General features: G+C 29.1%; 5 protein-coding genes across 14 annotated transcripts; 2 read left to right on the top strand and 3 right to left on the bottom strand.

Annotated features, from left to right (window-relative positions):
• Positions 1 to 57: 57 nt before the first annotated feature.
• On the bottom strand, positions 58 to 3,703 carry LOC126928112 (EF-hand domain-containing protein 1-like). The gene is made up of 4 exons (XM_050743993.1): positions 3,340 to 3,703; positions 2,898 to 3,220; positions 2,312 to 2,760; positions 58 to 2,234 (listed from the first exon to the last, which is right to left on the bottom strand). The coding sequence occupies exons 1-4, from the start codon at positions 3,507 to 3,509 to the stop codon at positions 1,317 to 1,319; spliced, it is 1,860 nt and encodes a 619-aa protein (XP_050599950.1). The 5' UTR covers positions 3,510 to 3,703; the 3' UTR covers positions 58 to 1,316.
• A 144-nt stretch (positions 3,704 to 3,847) lies between these two features.
• LOC126928134 (sodium-dependent phosphate transporter 2) lies at positions 3,848 to 7,345 on the bottom strand. 10 transcript variants are annotated; one of them, XM_050744009.1, is made up of 8 exons: positions 7,106 to 7,345; positions 6,936 to 6,992; positions 6,476 to 6,676; positions 5,571 to 6,364; positions 5,284 to 5,490; positions 5,002 to 5,212; positions 4,277 to 4,914; positions 3,848 to 4,174 (listed from the first exon to the last, which is right to left on the bottom strand). In XM_050744009.1, the coding sequence occupies exons 4-8, from the start codon at positions 5,772 to 5,774 to the stop codon at positions 3,944 to 3,946; spliced, it is 1,491 nt and encodes a 496-aa protein (XP_050599966.1). In that variant the 5' UTR covers positions 5,775 to 6,364; positions 6,476 to 6,676; positions 6,936 to 6,992; positions 7,106 to 7,345; the 3' UTR covers positions 3,848 to 3,943. The 10 variants fall into 10 exon arrangements, with proteins under 10 accessions (XP_050599966.1, XP_050599967.1, XP_050599973.1 ...); XM_050744010.1 differs by having other exon boundaries at positions 6,476 to 6,672; XM_050744016.1 differs by having other exon boundaries at positions 6,936 to 6,987.
• A 488-nt stretch (positions 7,346 to 7,833) lies between these two features.
• On the bottom strand, positions 7,834 to 8,835 carry LOC126928200 (cytochrome b-c1 complex subunit 7-like). The gene is made up of 4 exons (XM_050744032.1): positions 8,668 to 8,835; positions 8,510 to 8,557; positions 8,141 to 8,307; positions 7,834 to 8,025 (listed from the first exon to the last, which is right to left on the bottom strand). The coding sequence occupies exons 1-4, from the start codon at positions 8,702 to 8,704 to the stop codon at positions 7,948 to 7,950; spliced, it is 330 nt and encodes a 109-aa protein (XP_050599989.1). The 5' UTR covers positions 8,705 to 8,835; the 3' UTR covers positions 7,834 to 7,947.
• A 1,147-nt stretch (positions 8,836 to 9,982) lies between these two features.
• LOC126928107 (polyadenylate-binding protein 1) lies at positions 9,983 to 13,213 on the top strand. Its single transcript, XM_050743986.1, has 4 exons — positions 9,983 to 10,527; positions 11,113 to 11,423; positions 11,503 to 12,448; positions 12,531 to 13,213. Exons 1-4 carry the CDS (start codon positions 10,335 to 10,337, stop codon positions 12,971 to 12,973), a joined length of 1,893 nt encoding a protein of 630 aa, XP_050599943.1. The 5' UTR covers positions 9,983 to 10,334; the 3' UTR covers positions 12,974 to 13,213.
• A 3,427-nt stretch (positions 13,214 to 16,640) lies between these two features.
• LOC126928094 (tudor domain-containing protein 7-like) lies at positions 16,641 to 24,467 on the top strand. The gene is made up of 17 exons (XM_050743985.1): positions 16,641 to 16,832; positions 18,182 to 18,331; positions 18,534 to 18,742; positions 18,821 to 18,924; positions 19,159 to 19,270; positions 19,341 to 19,670; positions 19,729 to 19,896; positions 20,021 to 20,377; positions 20,465 to 20,632; positions 20,713 to 20,970; positions 21,096 to 21,341; positions 21,416 to 21,766; positions 21,851 to 22,068; positions 22,149 to 22,362; positions 22,530 to 22,648; positions 22,756 to 22,907; positions 22,993 to 24,467. Exons 2-17 carry the CDS (start codon positions 18,250 to 18,252, stop codon positions 23,214 to 23,216), a joined length of 3,312 nt encoding a protein of 1,103 aa, XP_050599942.1. The 5' UTR covers positions 16,641 to 16,832; positions 18,182 to 18,249; the 3' UTR covers positions 23,217 to 24,467.
• Positions 24,468 to 24,882: the final 415 nt, after the last annotated feature.

Genomic DNA, 24,882 nt, shown 5'->3' with positions numbered 1-24,882 from the left:
CACTAATATAACAAGAATTGCTTAACTAATGTGGATTTAGTAAAATATATAAAATAATAGATTCCATCTTATATTTGATTACATTTTGCTGGTAGTTATATATACACATTTACATATACATAGTTACATATAGTAATTAATTTGTAGAAAATTGTAAAAGAAGCAGTAAAATAAGGAAATTTGAGTTCTTTAAGTTTTATAAAAATTAAATTACTTTTTCATTGCAAATTAATATCATTTTTTCATATGATCAAAGAATTAATCACAAAGTAGTGACATGAGATTTTGAGTTGATTAAAAAGTTTGTACAAAATTAATCAATGAATTAAACCACAGAGTAGTTTAATGCAGATTTTTTAATGAAGGTATGCATATTATCATAACTACTTTTGCATACTCAATTATAAACAACAAGAAAGGGAATCTGAATCATATACATTACAAATCTCTTTTCTTGTTTTTATATTGTAAATGATTAAAAAACAAACATTTTATTAAAGTAATATATCAATATTAAAAATTTGTAGCCAATGTTTTTGAATCACTTTAGCTTATTTATAGTTTACAAGTAGAATAAGTTGCTCAGAAAATGGACATGTAGTAATGTCCAATAACTAAAAACAACTGAATAAAAATTAAATCTATTAAAGTTCTGTATTTCAGTTGAACAGCACTAAAATATTTTGTTAGACTATTTACTAAGAAGTATTTTATGGGAAATTATTATTGAAAATAGTTGCTTTTTCAATCATTTTAGAGTTCTGCTTAAAAATGTTTGGATTCCAAAGTTTATCTAAACTTTATTTTATGGTTAATATAGCACATGCTAATGTATACAGACTGTGTATCTGTATATTATCATTGAATTATAATATGCAGACATGCAAATAGTATACTTGTAATGTACTACATTGTTTAGTATTTACATTGTATAATTGTACTTGATTAAATATTGATTTGAACTATGAATTTAATATTCAAATTGAACTATTACAAAATCATGTATGCAGGCAATGAATTTTTTATAAAATATGAATTTGATTTAGTTTTGATTGCAAGTTCTGTAATTAAAAAATGATAAAAGATTGAGTAGTAATTGCGTTCAACGTAATACATGTATAATACCGATGTTTTATGATCATGCGTTATCAAATATTAACTTACTTAAAGCAATTATTTAAATTAAGAAAACCATATTTTAAAGTGTGATAAATTAATGTATATTTGTAAATTTGTTGAAAATATTGTGTTGAACGTAATTATTGATCAGAAATAATATTTCTTTATCATCATTGAACCTGATCATCCCATTTTATTCACTTTTTTACTTTGTTTTCAGTAAATGTTCTTGGATCTTGATGAGATGATTGTTTATTATTTGTTATTAAATCTGGACAAAGTTCTTCTGGTGGTGGTGTGCGTGGTCGTAATTCACCATGTTCTCCTTCATATCGACATTTAGTTTGAATTTCAAAATCCTTTATACATTGTTTCATATTAATATCTCTTGCAACCGTCTCTCTAGACGGTTCAAGCGATTGCAATTTTGCTTCTTCATTATCTTGGATCTTTTTCGTTTCTGTCCCTATATCGGCGGAAAGTAAATTTTGCTTAACTAAATAATTACGAATACTATCTCGTACTTTTTGTGGAAACTTTTCAGGATTTGCCTCAATGTAACGATACACAAAGAGATCAGCGCCAGTTATTATGAAATAATGATTAAAAATATTAATTTTTGCGCCGACATAGAAATCTTGAGGGGTATAATATTCTGGATTATCTCTTCCAGTCTTTGGTTTTGCAACCAATGTTGCTTTTAAGAAACAACCTTCGCGACGTCCTGAATTACGTTTTTGAAGTTCTTGTACGAGTACAGTACCGTCACTTAAACTGTATTCTAAAATAAAGTCGCGACTTTTATCCTCCGGATGTACCATATCTATTTTCATAGAATAACGTAGTTTTTTAGGGAAATTAAGAAGTTGTCGAATGACATCTTTCTTAGGTGGTTCCGGTATAAATGATAGACAAGAAACGTAAGTATCTTCAGGTGTACCGAAGATTATATGTGGTGGAGGTTTATACTCTGGTGCAGCTATAACATCTTTTGTTGGAAAAGGAATTGCCTCCGGTTGTGTTATTCCTAACATATCTGAATAATATTTTCGTGTGAAGGAGTCACAATCATGCAAAAAAAATCGTCGATTGAATATAAAAACTGTACCACCTATCTGCAATTAAAAAGAAAAATACATAAATTACAACATATTAATACACACGTATATTTATAAATTATTTATAGACTAACTAAAAAGTCACTTGGTGTATAGTATTCAATGATCTCTGGATCGCCATATTCCATATACGCAGCAGGATAAGTTGATGGTAAATTTTTCCAATCCTTTGGCACTTTCATTCTTTTTAATAGCATTGGTACCGGATCTTTCCCGCTATTCGGTTTTTGTACTTCACGAACAGCGATCGTATCGTCCGTCAAGAAATACATAATCTGATAAATATCGTCATCCCAAGTTGCAGTAAACAATAATACCATTTTATCATATTCTAAAAATCGTCGTCTATCATCATCTGATATTTTTGTAATATAAGTTAATGTTTTCTGTTTGCTCAATCTTAGTTCTGTATAAGGATCTACAGGAGGTTCTTCCTTATCTCCAACATCTATACCTTGGCTATTTAAATACTCTCTAGTAAATAGATCGCAATCAATAATATGATAGACTACACCATAAATACCTGCAAACCCATAATAAAGCTAAATAAAAAATAAGAAACAATAATTAATATGTCAAAAGATTATAAAAGATAAATGCAGATGTATTTTTCTTTATTAAAGAAAATACAATCATAGCAGAAACATTTTTAAAACTTACATACGTCAATTCCAACATTAAAATCTTTCCAATGAAATGTGTCGCCATTTATATTTTTTATAATTTTATCACGTCTAACAAGCTTCCCTTGCTGAAAGCCGACATTATCAATTGCAGGCTCAATTACACATACAGTATCATCCTCCAAATGATATATTATATTAACATGACGTATACGAAAATGTTCATCTGGAGAATTAAAAACTCCTTGACGAAAAAACGCTTTAAAGCACAGGCATTTCTGCGCAAATAGCGCATAGTGTGGAATGAATTGTCGATATGCGTATTCCTTTACACGACCATATGTTAATGATGGATCATAACTAAATTTTAATTAATGTCATTACATCAAAAAGATTGAAAATTGATATAAAATTAAGAAAAGAACAAATCAGATTTTACAAGAATGAATTTTATATTTTTGCGTTTATTTATCACTTACTGTACAGAATCTTCTTCTTTTACATAAGCACTAGATGCAATATCTATTGGTCTTCCTCCGATACCACTGTGTCTATCACGTACTACACGATAACCATTTAAAAAATGAAATTTTTGTAATAACCTATAGTCTTTGATCTTTAAAAGAGATATGTTCTTGCTTAATTTCATTGAATATAATGATTGTAACAATTAAATCAAATAATTTTTCAAACTTACATTTGGATCTTGAAATGTATAGCCTGGTATAAGTGGTAGATTTTCCATCTTAAATTTTAAATTATTTAATAAAATATATTTTCAAGAAGCATCTCTACTGAATATCTATTGAACTTGTAGCTGTTAAAAAGATTGTTTAGATTGGTTTCCATAACAACGTTATTTTATATTGATTTAACAGTACTTTAATTTTATTACAGTTTTTTAATTTTAGTTATATTACTTATCATTTTAATTATAAAATTATATAATTGAATACATGATATATTTATAGATAAAGAATGACTAAATCAATTTATATTCGATCTTTATTTTTGCATAAATTATTGACAACAGTAGCATTGGATGGTTTTCACTAAAATGGATTAGTTGCCTTGGCATTAAAGTCACAAACTAATTATTTCCTTAAAGATAGCCATACATCCTGCAGACAAGCAGCCAGCCACTGGCACCGTAATTAACCATGCAAATGCAATATTACGAAATAACTTCCATGAAACTCCCTCACCACCTCGCGAAGCCCATCCCACACAGACAACAGATCCCACTTTACAATGAGTTGTTGACACAGGTAAACCAGCCTTACTTGCCAACAAAACTGTTACTGCTGCTCCTACCTATAATTTATATTTAATAATATGTATTTATGTAATAAATGTTACAATAAACATTATTTTTTTCTTAGGTATTATAATTTTTCATTTCTAAAATGTGTATACCTCTATAGTAAATCCAGTAGTTGGTGTAATCCGTGCTAAATCTTGTCCTAAAGTTTGTATTACTCTACGTCCCCATACCCAAAGACCAGTTGATATTCCTAAACCACCATAAAGTAATATAAGCAGTGGGGTTTCTGCTTCTTGCTTAGCTGATCCCTCTGCATACACAGCCCAGAGTGCAATAAGTGGACCAATTGCATTACTGACATCATTACCACCATGAGCAAAACTGCCAAATGCTGCAGTTAATACTTGCAAAAAAGCAAAGAGTTGAGATACTTCTGGTGGTTCTTCGTTTTTTCTTTCAATTTCAGTTTGAGTTCCTTCAATCTCTGATCCTGCTACCATTAAGAGAGGGCTGGCACTGCTATTGCCACGTAATTTTGGCGCTGCTTCTTTTGCATTACCATTACTATTACTACTACTTGGAGCTTCAGAAATAACAGATAATGCTGTTGTTTCTTTTTTATCACAGGTACCAAACTTAGTTGTTGTTTTTTTGTTGCTACTTAATGAAAGTAATATCCTTTTCCTTTGCCATGGTACAACAAATAAATAAACAATTGCAGCTGAAAATAAGCCACAACCTAATGCAGCAAGTACACTACCCCACCATGGCACTCGATCTAACATCAAAACTAAAACAGACATTAACGAAATGACATCAATTTTCGCTGAAATAAAACAAGATTAATCATTGCAGCACAAATACAATATTTATTTACGTTTAGGTCCATCATGTGCAACTGATATAACATTAATAGCAATAGTAAGTCCATATGCTAATGGGAGAATATAAAGACCTTGTTCTAAAGGCTTACTAGATTGAAGTACTGATTTTCTTAGAACCCAAAATATAGCACCTGATACAATTCCGCTAAGTACAGGGCTTGCAAACCAAGATGCTGCTATGTTTGCAAGAGCTACCCACTTGACCTATAAATATGCTTATTACATCCTGAAATATTATTCATTTATTTTTAAACTAATATAATAATTTTACTAACCCCTGCAGTACCTTTACACACAAGTGAGAAACCAACTGTAGCACCAACAATGGAATGTGTTCCAGAAATAGGTAATCGCAATGCTGTTGCTAGTATTAACCAGATACCAGATCCAGCTAAACTAGATAATGCTCCTACCATTAATTCTTTTTCATGGCCTTCGTATAATGTCACATTTAGTATACCCTTCCTCATAGTATCAGAAACCTAAAGTAAGCATCAATTAATATATTTTAAACAAAATAGTGTAAGATAAAGTTTGTAAAATATATAAATTTTGAAAATACTTTATAGCCAATGAGTACAGCTCCAGCAATTTCAAAGATTGTTGCCAAAATGCAAGCTTGGAATATTGTAAGTACTCCTGCACCAACACTTGTTCCAAAACTATTTGCAACATCATTAGCTCCGATTCCAAATGCCAAAATAAAGGCCACTATGAATCCAACCACTACTATCCATATCAAATTCTCATCGTATGGTATGCTCATTTTTAATTACTTTAATGACTATTTCCCTTGAGCTATTGATATATAGATATTTTTACTTCTATACATTTGTCAGTAGATCATCGTGTTAGAATGTTCTCCTGTCATATTATTTGTAGATAATACATTGTTGAATAAGAGAACATGGATCAAGGAAGAGCTTCCAGTTTTATCTGTTATGCATTTACACATAAATACTTATAGTTCAGAATATATTTCTCCATTTATATTTAAATTCCTATACATGTGTAGATGTATATACATACATATATATATATATATATATGTATGTATGTATATATATATATATATATTTAATAACTTTATTTTGCTTCTAAAACAATCAATTTTATAACTTTGTACACATAGCAGAGGTAGTATTTTGGCGCAGCACCTGATATATATAGCATTGTTTTTTCTTCATACAACAATGTATAATTAGAATGCTTCTAACAGCATCAAAAGAGTTATTGTGTAAACTCCTTAAATTTTTTACTTTGTATTAAATATAAAATATTGTGATCAATTTTATGGGGATTCATTATCAGCGTTTTCCTTCCTTGAAAACACACTGATCGCTGTTCATCCGGCATCTGCAATTAACCGAAATATACATATTTGACATAATATTCATATACGTCTTAAATTTCCTACATTAACATATAAAAGTTCTTAAAAGCAATGTAACTAATTTATTTTATTACCTTTGTTCACACATTATAATTGTCCTAAAATGAATTTTAAACAACGAGGTACTTCACATCCACAAAGCAAATTCAATTATTGTAGTAAAACGTTTTGTCAATTTTCTCACGCTCGACTTTGAAGGGGTGGCGTTATTCTTTCACTTTTCATATAACAGCACTTGATGTCTCGATTAGAATTCACAATCCTAATAGAACTGACTTAAACAGATATTATTGTTTCTCTCCATGCGTGTACAATGGAAAATGTAAAAACTTATTATCTCGTTACAAAAAGGGTATGTGTACGAAATGCAACGAAAATTCGAAGACTACGCACTACTTTTACGAACACTAGTTACGAACACTATTAAATTCATAAAAGAAAAAGAGAGTAAATAATTGGAATAAGCGAAATTTTCGATCGTGCGTTATATTAAATTCGTATATAACAATTTTCTAAGTTGTGATTTCCAATTACCATTCTTTGTATCATCCCTTATATGATGTTCCGTGTGATTTTCACTTTAAAGCTTTCCTTTTAAGAATTGTGTAAAAGATATGCATCGTATGTAATGAAAACAGAAAAAAATTACATGAAAATTTGCTAAGAAAAAAAAAGAAAAAACGGAAATAGATTTTTTTACTCACAAAACTTAAATTATTTTGTATAAATCTTTGGTAATTGGGGATGCCGCTTAGATCCGCGTGGGGGTGAAATATTGATCCGCCATTTGCCCGCGAAACTCTTATAAGTATAATGCGAAAATTATTTACTGCATCGCAATTCTGTCGTCTTTTATATATAAATCGATAAAAAAAAATGATTCTATCCTCACATTTACAAGCCCGTGAAGGCTTCTCTTTAATGTCATCACGCTTATTAACAATGTATGTATTACGCACTAACTATGCGGCATAGATTCGTGGGGGAATGATGAATAAGTCATTGCATAAAGGGCGTTAAATGAGTTCCAATTAATGCGGACATAACTAGTAATAATCACTTCCTCTTAAAGATATCATTAAACAAAATAGTCATCCACCTAAATCTTCATTAATTTTAAACGTTAATCCTGATATATTAATTTCTTTTAACTGCTAATATTTCAATGACTTCCATTATGCTAATATTTCAAATTACTAATTTTACACTTGTTTTAGTTGACTAATTTTTAATTTAGTAACTAATTTTACATTTGTACGATATGAAAATATAAATGAAAAATAATTAAAGAAAAATGTTTTAAATGAATTATATATACAGAATAATTTATTTACTTTAATATTTAACAATGAAACATATATAACATATAAAAAAATATTATCAATTATGTAACATTTCTCACATGGTAATAACTATATTTGAAACAATAGAATTTAAGTGCCTAAAGATAGTTTATTTAATATCTGTATGTTATATACACAAACCAATATCTTGAAATTACAATCTAAGTGTAAGATGAATATATTTATTACTACATTGTTATAATTTACTCTGCATCCCATTTTGCTCTCTCTGCTCGTTCTCTTCTTACTTCCTCTACATAGGGTGTAAGGTATTCTACATCCTATTTCGTAACAAATAAAATAATTAATTGTTCCAAATACAAAATAATCACAAAAATATTTAACATGTAAATAGATTCTTTGAATAATATTAAGTTACTATTAATATTAAGTTACCTCTTCCCATTTAGTCCATTGTTCTTTTGGTAAAATCTTATGTTGAACATCTAACTGTGTGGCTCTGATAATTCGGAAATTACGTTCTTCTACTAAATGAGGTGGTAGTCGCCGTAATGCTTCTAATACATCTTCATCCTCCCACAAAAGGTCATCTTTATATAAACCTAAATTTATATAAAATTAAACATTTAGAATGTACACTTTTATGTAAATTCTATTAAATTATTTAAAGTAGCATTACACATTTCATGTTATAAAGTAATAAAATATCTCATCTGAAAGATATATTCATATAATAATTATTACACGTATATATATAATACAAGTAATGTATACATAAAAATATAATACATGAATATTTCATACCATACTTATTAAATCCACTAGCATTATATGCCCACTTTTGTATGTTTGCTATAAAACACGACATACATATAGATATATAGTTATATAAGAGTATAACACTTTTCTAATGTACAAAATTTTATAAATTATAAATTTACTCACGATCACAATTTACTTACGATATTTTTGTTTTATGTATCTAACCAGAGTAGCCATATTAGACCTTTTACGTACTTAGAGCAAAATTGCTCACACTTGCACTTTGCAACTGCTAACGTTCGTGCTTACTCTCACTACTAAAGTGTATAATGTATAGTTACTCAGCATCAATATCATCTCAATGAATTATCTTAAGTACTTTTAATTTAGTATACAAGTTGTCTTATGCTTGTGCAATTATGTAAATTATCATATTTTAGGAAAATTATAATATAAATAAACGTATAGTTGTGAGCTGTATAAAATATCAATTTATTTATCATCATTCAGAGATACATATGTATTGAAAATAAAATGTAAAATTTGGTATATTTGGACGTTTTAAAAAACATTAAAAATTGATATTTTTGTATAAGAAATTTTATATGTATTATGACAATAATTTATTTCGTTTATAAAAGTAAGAAAATATATTTTATTTATGTGGTATAAGACAGATATGGGTACAATCGTATAAACAGGTCCAGACACTTGCTAGGGAAAACCGTTCGCTTTTTGAGTCGAACAAAATCAACATGAAGGACTAAGAAAAATATAATTCTGTGAGACAGACAGAGACCAGTAGAATGTCTATCTCTGTTTGAGATATTTATAGCATCTCTGTATGTTATGTACGGGTCACGCATGCGCAAAACAAGACCTTTTCTTAGTCTCCATCTTGATTTTTATGGATTCAAAAGAATTAATGGGGTTTATTAATATTTTCGGTATAGAAGTGTTCAGTCCTGTTTATATGACAATCGTCACGGTTGTATACAACAACTGTACTTTTGGTATAGGAGTGTCCAGTCTTGTTCATATGATCATAGTTATGTACACGTGACTTTTGCTAGGGGAAAGCATCTATCAAGTGAGGCCGAACAATTTAACATGGCGACGGTTTCAGAAATCGCTTCGCGCATGTGTAACATATACATATACATAGGTATTGTAAACATATCGAGCGAAACGCTTTCTGAAACTGACGCCATATTAATTTTTTGGCTTCAGTCGGTGGATGCTTTCATCCATAGTACTATAAACTACTTATATAAATCATATAAATTATATAGTAAATTATATGATCTAACTGCCCGGGTTTAGGCTCACGGTCATACAAACATAAACGATTTATATGACTGCTGTCCCTAGACTATCCCAGACTTGTCTTTGATCGTACTAGGTACATTTGAAAACAACCTAGAATTGAATATAGATGGCAGTACAATTCGCGAGAGGGACTACTTTTACCAGCGTGCAAATGCGTTGAATGGTTACTATATAATCGTGAACGGAACTACTTCCAGCGCCTCTTCCTCATAAAGAGTAGAGTTGTGTTCACGTGTGGTTGTGTCTCCTTTTTCTACAAAATAGGTCACACAACCCACCTCCATTCGTGAAATAACTCTTCTATAAAAAAAAAAACCAAAAAAAATATAAAAATTACAAAAATATACACAAAAAAATCGAAAAACCGTAGCTGAAAACCGCGAAACGTAAGTAAAGTGTGGAAAAAAATAGTAATCAATTGCGTTACGAAGAACAACGTGGTCGGAAGAGCGCAAGCCATATTGAAGGAACGAGAGATACCAAAAATCAGAGAAATTTTTCGACTTAAGCAGCTGCACGACGAGGGAATAATATTATAATGAATCCGGGAGCTCCAAATTACCCTATGGCCTCACTTTACGTGGGTGACTTGCATAGTGATATCACCGAGGCGATGCTTTTCGAGAAGTTTTCATCGGCTGGGCCCGTACTCTCGATACGCGTCTGTCGTGATATGATTACTCGACGCTCGCTTGGTTATGCTTATGTTAACTTCCAGCAGCCTGCTGATGGTGAGTATGATCATATTTATTTATTTCAATATTTTTTTTTACTCGGATATCCTACATTTTTTCAAGATACATCATTCTTTATTACATCATTTGTCCGTGCTTGACACGTGTTTCGAATCATACGATACCACCATATTGAAACCTACTTCGAACAAAGTAGTAGCAGTTGATTGGATTGAGTCATGCCTTATTTTTTCTAATACTTTTTTTTCGTTTTGGGGAAAGGTTTTGGGATATTGGATATTTTGATACAAATCTGCTAGTTCTAACAATAATAGGTTTTAATATGTGACATTTGTTATGTATATATCTACAATCGTAATTTAAATAAAAATTAAAATGATAACGTAATGATTCAATTTGTACCTTAATTTATTAATATGTTTGCATTATTGGGATACTTTATGAATTGTTTGTATATGTAATATGTAGATCGTTTGTAATTTTTTACGAAATGATTGGACATTTTAAATTTTTAGTTCACAATTATATAATTAAAAAAAAACAACAATTTGGTCATTGTTACGGAATTTAATGTAGATTTTTAATAATAATAGCAAATAAATAAGTTTTTGCTCATTTTAGCGGAGCGTGCTCTTGATACCATGAACTTTGACATGATAAAGGGGCGGCCAATTCGTATCATGTGGTCTCAACGTGATCCTTCTCTTCGAAAATCTGGTGTTGGAAATGTCTTTATTAAAAATTTAGATAAAAACATAGACAATAAAGCAATGTATGATACGTTTTCTGCTTTTGGTAATATACTTAGTTGCAAAGTAGCTCAAGATGAATCTGGCGTTTCTAAAGGTTATGGTTTTGTGCATTTTGAAACTGAGGAAGCAGCAAATAAATCCATTGATAGAGTTAATGGCATGTTGCTTAATGGAAAAAAGGTAATATTTTTCTTATTATTATTCTTTACTTATTTAATCCTTTTTACAATAATCTTCATAGTATCTTTTTAATGTGCAGGTATATGTTGGTAAATTTATACCCCGTAAAGAACGCGAAAAGGAATTAGGAGAGAAAGCTAAACTTTTCACCAACGTTTATGTAAAAAATTTTGGGGAAGATATGACAGATGACAAACTTAAAGAAATGTTTGAAAAATATGGGACCATCACCAGTCATAAAGTAATGATTAAAGATGACGGAAAATCTCGAGGTTTCGGTTTTGTTGCTTTTGAGGATCCTGACGCAGCTGAACAAGCTGTACTTGAATTAAATGGAAAAGAGGTCGCTGAAGGAAAGTGTATGTACGTCGGACGGGCGCAAAAGAAGGCAGAGCGTCAGCAAGAACTTAAGAGGAAGTTCGAGCAATTGAAATTAGAACGTTTAAATCGTTATCAAGGTGTAAATCTATACGTAAAGAATTTGGACGATAGTATAGATGACGAGCGGTTGCGCAAAGAATTTGCACCATTTGGAACAATTACCTCTGCTAAAGTTATGATGGAAGAAGGACGCAGTAAAGGCTTTGGATTTGTCTGTTTTTCTGCTCCTGAAGAAGCTACGAAAGCTGTAACAGAGATGAACGGTCGCATAATAGTTACTAAACCATTATATGTTGCTCTGGCTCAGCGTAAAGAAGATCGTAAAGCACATCTTGCTTCTCAATACATGCAACGTTTGGCAAATATGCGTATGCAGCAAATGGGTCAAATTTTCCAGCCTGGTGGTGCCGGAAATTATTTCGTTCCCACTATTCCACAGCCGCAAAGATTCTATGGACCTGCACAGATGGCCCAAATTCGTACAACTCCTCGTTGGCCAGCGCAACCTAATCAAGTACGACCCAATGCACAAACTGGAAGTTCAGGTTTCGCTACGATGCAAGGTCCATTTAGGGCTGCACCGCGTGCTCCTACTGCACAACCTGGTGCTATGCGAAGTACTTTGTCTGCTCGACCTATCACAGGTAATGAAGGTTAAATTTTTATAAAATTTATTTTCAAAATTTCAATTGTAAAAACTTCAACTTATTTTATTTGTTCTTTTAGGTCAACAAACGGTTGGTGGTGCAAATATGCAAAGTCGTTCCATGGCTGGTCCAGCAGTGGGAGTTTCAGCTCAAAGCCGTCCGTCAAATTACAAATACACTTCAAACATGCGTAATCCCCCACAAGCAATGGCAATTCCTGCTCCTACTCCTGTTCAGCAAGCTGTTCATATTCAAGGCCAAGAACCACTAACTGCCTCAATGTTGGCAGCTGCTCCACCGCAAGAGCAGAAACAAATGTTGGGAGAGCGTCTCTTCCCATTGATTCAATGTATGTATCCGCAACTTACTGGAAAGATCACTGGAATGTTGTTGGAGATCGACAACTCAGAGCTCCTGCACATGTTGGAGCATAATGAATCGCTGAAAGCCAAGGTTGAAGAGGCCGTAGCTGTATTGCAAGCTCATCAGGCCAAACAGGCTGTGGCTTCTAAAAAAGAGTAAACATCTTAATTAAGGTATTATTTTATTCTTCTTTAATCGTTCGTAACAATGTTCAGTTTTTCTTACTCATTCTGCGATTATCCTTGGTTTAATCAAATTTTTTCTGAAGCTTTATGGTGGCTTAAGGATTATTACATGCAAGAATGACAGGAACAAATTGTTATTCAAAACTAATAATTGGTCATGAAAGGGTTTTTCATCAAGTTTTATGATAATAAATTTTCCTTTAAAAGTATCAAATGAGTTCATTCTTTCCCTGATCCTTATTTTGATTTAAATGTTTTTTTTTAATTATTATTAAGATATTTATATTCTTACTTTCATATAACACATGTAATGAAAGTATAGAAAATAAATTATTTGAAGAGTTTGAACTGCAATTTGGCCTTTATTGATTACATTGATTAGAACTATATGTTAATATTTGTTCCCTTTTCTTTTTGTAATAAACTGGTATAAAGTATCAAATAGTTTAATAACACAATTTAAAAAAATGTGCGTTTTTATTAACCTATACTTTGTATGCAAATTATATAAATTTAAAACTATCGGGATAACTTATTTTATAAATCATTCTTTGTCAGAAATTGTATAAGTTATGAATAAATAAAACATATAAATATGAACATTTGTTTTGAGTAAAATTATTTTATTATCCATGTTATTTTGGCACATATGTTTTAATATTAACAATTAATGATAACATCAATATGTGGGATTATGTGTTGATATTAATCAAATAGCAGTAAGTATTTTCTAAATTATATATTTCTAAATTTCAATTATTTTTATAAAAATTACACAAAGTGTGATCAGTGATTTTGTTAACTAAGTGTAATAAGTAAGTAAGAACATAAAAAAGACGGGAACTTATATTTATATCTGTAAAATTCGTACGAATTATTGAAATATAAATAAAAATAATTAGTAAACTGTAGATTTTTCCGCATTTATAGAAAATGTAACATTTAAAAAAATGCGCATAATGTACAAAAATATCCAAAGTATAGTATTTATTACAATATTCAGTGAATGAAATAAATTTCCTCTTAGATTCCACTTGTTTTACAACTTGTTTACAATTAGATTTGTAAAAATACTAATTTGTATAAAAATTGTAGTCTAATAATGAGAATATAATGCCGTAATAACTGATAGTATGTATAGTGGTCATAAGAAATGCTTATTACATACAGTGTGTCTCACGAACTCTCTTCACCTGAAATATTTCTTTTATGAGTAAAACGAAGAAATTATCTGAAAAAAAAAAAAGAAAAAAAATTAAAAACATAATCGTATTTTTCAAACTCAATTTTTTCAAAGCGAGGTATCGAATAAAGAAATCTATTCTAGATTCAATCTCTAATCGGTTGACCACGTTACGCTGTATAATAAAATTTAATATACTTTTAAACTATTTTTTCATTTATTATCAAATCCAAATCTAAACCGGCATTATTCAATTATTTCAAATAACGAATTATTCTAATTATTTTATTACGTTCATTGTAGAAACTTTTTTCATGTCGCAAGATTATTTGCAATTAATCTCCTAATTACAAGAAATTATAAGCAAATATGTTGTTGGTACAGGCTTTTGACAAGACTTACACGCAGTATGTTCTTCTATACTTTTTAATTAAATATATGTTTGGCCCTTGGGTGTTTTTAGTCGTCGAATATTTTTTTAAATTACGATGGTGAGTTTAGTGCCTTTTGTCTCAAAAGTCTTGTACCTTCGTATTTGTATACTATTGTCAAGGAAATCGGTGACTTGGAGATTTAGATGAATTCCTATGTGGTCTACCTAGATATTTTGTACTATGTTTCACGATTTCTTTTCCCATTTAAAAATTACATAACTTGTTTTTTTATTCAATATCTTTAAATTTTTGAGAGAAGAGATTCATTATAAATAAATAAATATATATATGTACTAAATATTTTTTATTCGGATAACACATACAATAATAACCTATATGTGTGAGGACTTTGTGGCCCTCGCGGATTCCTGGACCACAAGTTAAGAATCGCTGGTCTAGAGTAATGTTGGCAATCTTAAACAATAATATCGATTGCCTGAACGCTTCTTCAAGTTGTTTTAGGAAATACAATGTTGCTAATTGCTGATCCATAAAAAGTTCCAAATTTCTTCAATTTAGTTACGTAGCTAACTTCTTCAAGTTAATTATTTGCTTTCATAGAGATAAAACCGAAATTCTTTGATAATATAAATAGTCTTGCATCTATTGACTTTTACGACGTTCTATAAAGAACAGACAACAGAGAAAGTATCCTTTTCTGTATTTCAGGTCAGCGCTACTAAAAATAAAGAACATCTGTTTTACTTCAAGAGTAGCTTGTTTTTATTGAAATCCATAAAGTACTCCGTAAAGCACGGTCATTTCGTAAACCTTATATATAATAAGCATATTATAAACGCTTATTATCTGGTCTGATATCTGGTCTGTATCTGTCCGAAAAGGTTTGAAATTTTATACGCTAGCAAAAGAGAGGGCATAGTTTACGACATTCTCAAGTGATTTTACTATCTCTTCCCAGAACCAGAGATAAAGGAACCGAGGTAATCGCTGCGACCGTTCGAAGCTTCGCATTTTCAGACGTCGCAATTATAAGACGTCGGAGCCCGTTGGCTCACGCACTAAGCGGGTGAGGACTTAATTTATAACACCCTTAAGTGTTGACGCTTTCTCTATCCACAGGGTGACGAAGGCCAGGCAGCCATCCTAGATGTTAGAACTTCACATTTTCTTACATTCTCAGATAGAAATTTTTTTTTTTTTATTTGATAGACTATTTGTAATCAATTCTCATTGAGAATTATAAGTAAATTATTTTGATGTGGTACTGTAACTTGGATTATAAGAGTTTATAGTATGTTTGATTCTAGTTGAATCTAATGTTTAAATCTAAATGATAGAAAATAGTAATTGATAATTATTATCAGTTAAAAAGATTAACTGCGATACTAAAGAAAAGTGGGATGAAATTCTAGGTAGATACCAGCTTATACGTAAAAGTATCAAAGAAATATATATGGTGTACATAATATATCGTCAAAGTTTAATTCTTTAAAATATTCTTTTCATAGTATTACGTCTCTGTATGTGAGAAGTAAGTTATTATTAAAAGATTACTTAAAATTGTTTCAAGATGAAGAAAACTTACTGTGTTTTATTATGATAATGAGTAATAGCGATTAGATTTCATTTAAAAGTATGATTAGTTAGTTGAGTTAGAGCAGTTTCGATTTTTTTATATTGAGTAGATCTAATACATAAGAATTCCTATTAAGCTTAAATATTATTATAATTAGTTTCGAATGCATGATATATTCATAGAATAATTAAATTTGCATAAAACTACATTTGAACATTATTGAAAGTTCTTAAAATAATTACTTAATATTATGCATTATTATTAATGTTATATGATTATTATTAATAATTTATCGTTTGCAACGCACATATAAATTTTAGTAACAATTAGAAGCATATAATAGAAAATTATGACTTCTTAAATATACCGCTATTTAAACCTGGTCGATGATTGGTTCATTACCTAGAAATGGAGGGGGCATAGGAAGAGTCTGATTGGATGAACGAAGCATTTCGTGTTCAACTTCAACAAATAATATGTTGGATAGTTCTCTGCGGAGATGTAATAGAGTTTGGAAATCGGTTTTCACGAATAGTGAAGAGCAGGCAATGTTCGAGATAGAATCAGTTGAGCTATTGTCAAATTATGATATATTTGTATAAGAAGTGATAAAGTTTAGTGGAATTACAAGAAAAGTTTATAATATATTATATATGTGCGACATTTGAAGAGAAATAAGGTACCTTTGATTTTTATGCATGTATAACGGTGGCCTAATTTTTTTTCTTGAAGTATCCTCCCAGTGTTCAGATAATTTTGAAATTTCAATAAATTAAAGATTGTTATATATTACTAATTTATACTTTGATTAATATGAGAACGATAATACCTACCGAAAATATGTGAATTGCCTATAATTTGATATGCAGCTGTTGCCATTGCTTTTTTACATTTGATTTTGTGTACTCGTTACATGTCATCAGGAATTATGATTGGTTTATCTTTTCATATGACGTCAAAGTAACGACGTATTTAGTTTTGCAAAATAAGTGTACATAATATTTATATCGTTTGTCAAATTTATTCCAGTTAGTAAGCGTTAGTTAGATAATATTACTATGGTACAATTACGTAGTTTAAACTATTACATTAGCTCTTGTATTGTGACTTCGATGTATATGTATAGGGAGTGTACATGGTTTTAATTAAAAACGATATTAAAACTAAATGTTGTATATATCAATATATGTATAAAATTTCGCAGTAAAATTTTATGAAGTATGTGAATTAATTTTGTCATGAGAATTTTATGGTAGAATGTAAATATTTGGAAGCGAAAATGTTTTTTTTATAATGTGTCAAATGTATTACATCGTATTTCAAATAATTAGTAAGTATCTATCCTTTGTTAACAACAATATGTATTTGACAATTTTACGTGTTTCACCAATTTTTACACTACCGATCTGATCGCCATTTGCCGGCATTATCCGAGATCTCAATTATAAGTCAGAAATACTAATTATTGTATATTTCCAATCCTTTGTTTCATTCTCGCATCAGTGTACGATATAATTTTAAAATATATAACAGAAGTAAGTTGTTAAAAAGAAACTAGATGATATTTATTGTATTTTATTTCGTTTAACATTTCCCAAGATGCAATTCTCATAACTTGATTGTAATACTTTTTGTCAAAGCCTAACATTTTTCATCAAGCATATGTAAAATATTGAAGAATAATAAAATAATCGAACATAAAATTGGTTTGAAAAATATTTTATACAATTACTATTTGTACTTATATTATAAAAAATATTTATATTATTACAATAAAATTTATATTTTACAAATATCTATAAATATTTTTGTATGATTTTATTTTAAAGTGGTTAATAAATAAACAATATTTACATTATATTGTAAATAAACATTAACCCATTAATGTTGTTCTAATAAATTAATGTAATTTTTTTATAAGTACTAAGCATTTAATTAGTAATTATATTATTTAAACATTATTATTCAGAATGTACTTTGTTAAAAATTATGTATCAAGTCATTTATCTGATGTTTAAATGTTTTCAGAATTTTACTTTGTAAATATAATTTATATACACATTTATTAACATTTTTAAATATACAAAAAAGCAATAATGGAAAGAGAAGAAGTAATAAAAAATGTACGTGCATGTCTCATATCTTCAAAAGGTGGAGTCAAGATGGATGATCTAAATAGTAAGTTTTTTCTTTTAAGGAGCTTTTTTTTATCACTATTTAATCTTATTATAATTTACTTAAATTTTCATAACATTCATTTAGAATGTTTATATTTCTATAAACCATACATATATTAACTAAAGTAAATAAAAATTAACAATTTTACATTGTATGTTTATAATGCAGCTGTAAAAAATATTTATATTAACACTTTTTGCAGAAGATTATAGATTGCTCATTGATGAAAATATACCATTTCGAAAGTTAGGGTATCAATCTTTAGTTGCCTTTTTACGTACTGTCGATAGTGTTAAAATTATTGAGAAAGGAAAAGATTGTTTTGTGGAGGCTGTACCTAGTGGAGAATCTGCACATATCTCAAAGTTAATTGCTCGACAAAAGACAGCAACGAAAAAATATAATAAAATGGTAGGTCTGTTATTCATCTATATTGTTCAATATCATTTTATTGTACATTACATTATCTTTAATGTTGTATTGCTCTAGGCGAATACCAAAAGACCAACACCATTTCGTAAACCTATGATGACAAGAAATTTTGGCAATATAAGAAGTTTTAACAATAATTTATGTTCACAAATGAGTGGAAAGTAAGTGTAGAATGCATCATCTATGTTTCATTTTTTTATGTCCTAAATATTACATATAAAAAATAACTAAAAAATAATCTTTCACAAATAATTAATTCTTTTTTATATTTTTGAAACGTTGTTAGTATATAAATTTTAAGAGATATTCAAAACTGTGTATGTTATATATTTTGTGTGTGTGTGCATGTGTGTGCGCGCGCGCGTGTACACACATTTGAACATTTGTTATTTTAGACAAAATATGTATTTTCCTGCAATGTCAACCAAAATTACTATTCATCAAAATAGCGAGAAACCCAGATATATACAATCTAATTGTGGTATACCACCAAGTTCTCCTAGTAAAGTAAGTAATATATACCTGATGAGATTACATATTTTGGTACTGAAGGAGAGAAATTTATTTTAATTTTTAGAGACTGAAAGATAGACAAGTGAATACTGCTTTATCAACAAACCAAAGTATTAACAAGTCTAAAGATGAGACACAAATAAAGAACAATCTAAGGACAGTAACATCTGTGATAAGTCAACATTCAAAGAATGCTAATATCAATGTGGAAATGCTTCCTAAAAAAATTTCAAGTCTAAACGACAGACTTAAAGTAAGTCCTTATATTCCTTCATTGATGGATATACGCACCAACATTTCAACACTGTCTCAATCACCTGAGGTGTTGTCACCTTTCTCACCTGGGCAAATTCTAGCAGATAGTAAAATGAAATGTCAACAATCAAAATTACCTGTAAGTATTTATTAATTACTAAATTATACAATATATGATTAATAAGTTATATTTGTAGACAGCATTAGGTAATACTAGAAAAATTGTGCCAAAATTACAACCTACTGATCTAAGAGAAGAATTGAAACAAAGAGCTAGTGTACTAAATCTTCCAGAACCTGTGTATCAAATCTGTCCTACAACAATTAAAAATACTAAAGAACCGGCTGTGTTTGCACAAGTTAAGGTTTGTGAAATTGTTTTGATACTTTTCTGATAGAAATTATTCATATATTGAAGTATAAATTAACGACAATAAGAAATAAATAGTAATTTATAGTAGATATAAAACATTAAAAATATATTTCTAGATTGGTCCTCACGGATATTCAAGTTATCCAGAAGAAGCAGATACTGAGGAAGAGGCACAAATACTTGCAGCGAAATTTGCCTTGCTTGATCTAACCGAAAAATATGGTTCATCTACCTGCTTTAATGAAACTAAAGACAAAAGCATAATAAAAGAACGAGTTTTGTCCATAATAGATGCTCATCCAAATGGTATCTTTATGCACCAGATACCCATGTATTATAAACAACAGTACGAGGAAATTTTACCTGGAAACTGGGAAAAAGTTATTGAGACGAGCTCAGAAATTGTTTTAGAAAAGGGTGTAGATAATTCGGTAATTTTACGTCGGTTTACCTCGTCGGATTTACGTGAAAAGGTAAAATAATGTGTTCTGTAAACTATAGGCTGTTTTATGTACGTATATGAAAGAAATACAATTATTATTTAATATATATATTTTTAGATACGAAATACAACATCATTAAAGATAGATAAAATACAACTGCATCCAATTGGTCCTGTTGCACCTGGACAATTGCAATTACCGGAAGAAGAATTTTGGATTGTGTCTGTTACATACGTTATAAGTACTGTTGAAATATGGGCTAGAATTGTAGGAGATGCATATAGTGTAAGTTAAAAAGAATTTTTTTTATATATAATCGTTTTTTATAATTATTATTTATATTTACTTCCATGATCTTTATGTAGGATGAATTTGACATTATGACCACCGAAATGAGTAAACATTACGGTAATATCCAACAATCTCTGAAAGCACCACTTATTGAAATTGGAAATTACTATGTTGTGTTTGAGGATGAATCGTGGCACAGAGTTCGTTGTGTAGATTTTAATACCACAACTGGAATAGTTACAGTTTCATTTATTGATCATGGTGATGAGGATATTTACCATTATAGTAGATTACAAGTATTGGATAAAAAGTTTTGTGTGCTTCCTGCTCAGGTATGATATTGATGAATCAATGATAAATCGCTCTGACGCAATAATATAATGCCATTTTTATTAAGATACAAACTTTATAATATTATCAAAAATATTTGTAAACAATTGTATTAAATCATATATAGGCATTAAGGCTGTGTCTTTATGGTTTGGAAGATTTCAATGATTGTGATAGCACCGTGATAGCAATTGAAAAATGTTTGCTTGACCGTGCTTTATATGTTGAAGTACGAAATCGTAAGAAAGATCAGAATGATATCTCTGCGACAGTTGTGTTTTATGATACTCATGGACCAGATGACATTAATTTGAATTTAGAATTGTTTAAACAAATCTCACAAAACGTATTAGTTGCTCCTAAATTAGACGTGGTAAGTACTTGTTTGTATTCCAGAAGATGTTCTTGAATTTTCGACAAAAAGTAATGTTTTTTTATTATTTATAGGAGGGACAAGTATCAGAAGTATTTATTTCTCACGTAGAACAAAATGGTGATGTTTATGTACAAGTGCAGTCTGAAAGTATGAAACTTTTGGTTAATTTATTAAATCGATTAATATGTACTGGACTAAACACAGAAGATCTAGAGAGTTGCATTGTAACCACAGTTGATTCTAGTAAAACATACTTTGTGTCAGTAAATAATAATTGGTACAGGGGGAAAATCGTAAGTGACAGCTTTTACAATCAATTAAGAGCATTTTTAATTGATTTTGGTAAGACTGTCACTATAACAAAAAGCAATCTTCTTTCTTTAGAAACATTATCTCAAGTTTTAGCAAATTATCCTCCTCAGGTAAGATTTTAATTTGGATATTTGATAAAAATTAAAAAATCTAATATATTAGAACAAATTTTAACGATGCATTCATAATAATAGGCATTGAAGGTACATCTTCATAACATTGATAAATCAATGTTCAATGAAAAGATGGTTGTAAAACTTGCAGAACTTGCACCAAAAGGTGAACCACTTATTGTAAAAGTTGTATCATCTATAAAGGGGACACCAGTTGTGGAATTATTTAAAAGAATTCAACCAAGTAATATGCTTGTTTCTGTCAATAACACCTTGGCTCTTGAAGAGGAAATTACGAAGTATAGTATATAAAAGTATTGATAAATATTACTGCGAAAAAGAAAATAATAAGCAATTGCTATTTTTATTATATTTGCAGAACACATGGGGATGGTAACAATAATATAAAACCAAGGAAACGCATCGAACGTATGAATTCTAAATTCGCAGGAAGTGAAGATGATGACGTTGTAAAGTCTTTAAAACCACCAAAAATTTCAGGCATTGGCGAATATTTTGATGTTCATGTAACAATGGCTGCCCATCCCGGAAATTTTACTGTTCAACCATTTGACGATAAACGTTCATTAGAGGTAAATGTAATTTTTTATCTATTTTGTTAGGTATAAAATATGTATTACAATTATATATATAATTACACTGCATTATTTTATAATTATATTTATAGTTATATAATTATAATATATAAAAAAAATATATATTTCATATAAATTAAATGTATATATTTTTATAATTTTAGTTAATGATGATTCAATTACAAGAAGCTTGTCAAGTATACAAAGGTCCAACTCCAACTCCAGAATCAATAAAAGAAGGCAAACTTTATGCAGCTCAACACATTGACAGTCACTGGTATAGGTATAAATAAAAAGTGATCTATAAATACATATTTTAAGTCTGAACTTTACATTATGGAGTTATTGATATTAATTAATAATTTCTATTTATTCTCTATTATTTTTAAGGGTATGCATTTCAAGTATCATTAAAGAAAATATGGTTAGCGTTTACTTCTGCGATTTCGGAGATGTATCAGTACTACCATTAAATAAATTACAACCTTTGAAAAGTGAATTCTTAGAACTACCGTATCAAGCTATTAAAGCAAGACTTGCTGGTATGTAATTGTTTTATCTTCCAGTTTTAATTTGTTTTCAAGATGCAGAGTTTTACTTCGTAAATTTTGTTACTAATTTAAACAGGTATACGACCGATTAACGTTGACTGGTCTGTGGAAGATAGTTTAAGGTTTCAAGAATTAGTCGTGGATAAAAATTTTGTATCAATAGTTTACGAATCTAAGTCTGATGGATTTTCCCCGGCCGATACTATATTGGGTTTAAAATTGATAGATGTTAATACTGCTGAAGATATTTACATCGATCAACTTTTAATTGAGGAAGGTCGAGCTACATTAAATGATTAAAGCGATATTTACTTAGATACAGTTGATACAAAATAGGAGTATCATAGTAAACACTAATGGTTAAATTAATTTTGACAACTTCGGCATGGAATACATGTATTTGTTTCCTACGTAAATGCTAAGTGATATCTTTGTACAGTTTTACTGTTTTACGCTTGAGAATTTAGTTGCTTGTATATAAAAATAATATTTCTATTTAATACTATATGCAAAACCCATAGCATGGTTAACTGTCCTAGATAGAAGTAATGAAAATATAATGGAAATTATATGAATGTATATACACATACACCAAACGTGTATTACGTAATACGTGTATGTGTACATTATACTTATACATATACATATATTATCTATGTCCTATACCTATAATTATGTCTTTGAAAAGTTGTAGCATTTTATTTTTCAAGAAAATAATAATTTATTGAACTAACTTTTAAACATTATATATGCACATTCTTATAGAGTATTTTATATATTTTTGTTATAATATTCTATGTTTTTAAGATTCTTTATTTTTTCAAACTTCTTAAATTTAATTTTTGTTCTATATTAACAAATTTGGCTGTGTTATATAAAAGACAACAAAACTGTGACAAAAACTGTGACGAAAACTGTGACAAAAATTGTGACAAAAATGTTTTGACAAAAATTAAAAGCATTCCATTTTTTTTACTTCCAATACATTGGTTATTCTTCATTTTTTTTAATCATTTGTGTTAGGGTATTAAACACCCTAGGATAACATGCTATCCTCGAGTGATTGTAAGCTATTGTTTGTGTTTTGTATGTGATAAATACTTTGTTGGTTAGTTTTTTTCTATTATAACATGTTTTCAATTTTGTTATTGACTTGTCAATTTAAATTGTTAACATAATCTAACTATATATAATTTAAGAATATTATAATATGTCCTATATGTTTTAATTGTTTTTGGTTAACAGAAGAAAGATAAATTTATTTCTTGTAGTGTATGTTACGAATTTATTTTGTCTTAGATAATTATTTCTTTACTTCAGTATTCAATTAGATTAGATATATATGCGATATATTAGTAAAACATGATATTATATATTTATGCATATATATATATACAAATATATATTTGCGAATATTGCTTTATGACGAATATTTTTGTTTTGTTAATGTAGTAAGATACAATATTATAATTTAATGTTACGTTGCGGTAAAATATTATTTTTGATAATAACTTGATGAAAGGTGCCAATAAATATTAATGTTTCCATAAATGTAAGAATTCTTATTTCAAAAACCTGTGTTAATATCAATGTAGTATGATATATTAATAATAAATACATTTCAAAATGTGTTTTATTTGATGAATATTTAATACGAATACATATATTCTATAATTCCAGAACGTATAAATGGATAAAATGTCTTATTTTATGTAAGAATTCTTATTAATACCATAAATGTAAGAATTCTTATTTCAAAAACCTGTGTTAATATCAATGTAGTATGATATATTAATAATAAATACATTTCAAAATGTGTTTTATTTGATGAATATTTAATACGAATACATATATTCTATAATTCCAGAACGTATAAATGGATAAAATGTCTTATTTGTTGTTACATGTGTTGTTACGTTTAGGTTTTATTGATTGGTATGAATAACGCGTACTTGTATAATGAATC

The sequence above is a fragment of the Bombus affinis genome, chromosome 2 (genome assembly GCF_024516045.1).
Source record: "Bombus affinis isolate iyBomAffi1 chromosome 2, iyBomAffi1.2, whole genome shotgun sequence".
In the NCBI taxonomy this organism is placed as follows: Eukaryota; Metazoa; Arthropoda; class Insecta; order Hymenoptera; family Apidae; genus Bombus; species Bombus affinis.
The sequence above is the reverse complement of the archived record's forward strand: the minus strand, read 5'-3'. Positions and strand labels throughout refer to the sequence as shown.

What these genes read in the sequence shown, in the direction of transcription:
- LOC126928112 (XM_050743993.1), bottom strand. Translation starts at nt 3,509, where the DNA reads ATGAAATTAAGCAAGAACATATCTCTTTTAAAGATCAAAGACTATAGG. An exon ending in AAAGAAGAAGATTCTGTACA is followed by an intron (nt 3,221 to 3,339) that starts GTAAGTGATAAA and finishes ATTAAAATTTAG; the next exon opens with TTATGATCCATCATTAACAT. An exon ending in ATACACCAAGTGACTTTTTA is followed by an intron (nt 2,235 to 2,311) that starts GTTAGTCTATAA and finishes TTTTAATTGCAG; the next exon opens with ATAGGTGGTACAGTTTTTAT.
- LOC126928134 (XM_050744001.1), bottom strand. Translation starts at nt 5,774, where the DNA reads ATGAGCATACCATACGATGAGAATTTGATATGGATAGTAGTGGTTGGA. An exon ending in TGTGTAAAGGTACTGCAGGG is followed by an intron (nt 5,213 to 5,283) that starts GTTAGTAAAATT and finishes GCATATTTATAG; the next exon opens with GTCAAGTGGGTAGCTCTTGC. An exon ending in TGCACATGATGGACCTAAAC is followed by an intron (nt 4,915 to 5,001) that starts GTAAATAAATAT and finishes TGTCTGTTTTAG; the next exon opens with TTTTGATGTTAGATCGAGTG.
- LOC126928200 (XM_050744032.1), bottom strand. Translation starts at nt 8,704, where the DNA reads ATGGCTACTCTGGTTAGATACATAAAACAAAAATATC. An exon ending in ATACATAAAACAAAAATATC is followed by an intron (nt 8,558 to 8,667) that starts GTAAGTAAATTG and finishes CGTGTTTTATAG; the next exon opens with CAAACATACAAAAGTGGGCA. An exon ending in TAGTGGATTTAATAAGTATG is followed by an intron (nt 8,308 to 8,509) that starts GTATGAAATATT and finishes ATATAAATTTAG; the next exon opens with GTTTATATAAAGATGACCTT.
- LOC126928107 (XM_050743986.1), top strand. Translation starts at nt 10,335, where the DNA reads ATGAATCCGGGAGCTCCAAATTACCCTATGGCCTCACTTTACGTGGGT. An exon ending in CTTCCAGCAGCCTGCTGATG is followed by an intron (nt 10,528 to 11,112) that starts GTGAGTATGATC and finishes TGCTCATTTTAG; the next exon opens with CGGAGCGTGCTCTTGATACC. An exon ending in GTCTGCTCGACCTATCACAG is followed by an intron (nt 12,449 to 12,530) that starts GTAATGAAGGTT and finishes TTGTTCTTTTAG; the next exon opens with GTCAACAAACGGTTGGTGGT.
- LOC126928094 (XM_050743985.1), top strand. Translation starts at nt 18,250, where the DNA reads ATGGAAAGAGAAGAAGTAATAAAAAATGTACGTGCATGTCTCATATCT. An exon ending in TTTGTGTGCTTCCTGCTCAG is followed by an intron (nt 20,971 to 21,095) that starts GTATGATATTGA and finishes AATCATATATAG; the next exon opens with GCATTAAGGCTGTGTCTTTA. An exon ending in ATTGACAGTCACTGGTATAG is followed by an intron (nt 22,649 to 22,755) that starts GTATAAATAAAA and finishes ATTATTTTTAAG; the next exon opens with GGTATGCATTTCAAGTATCA.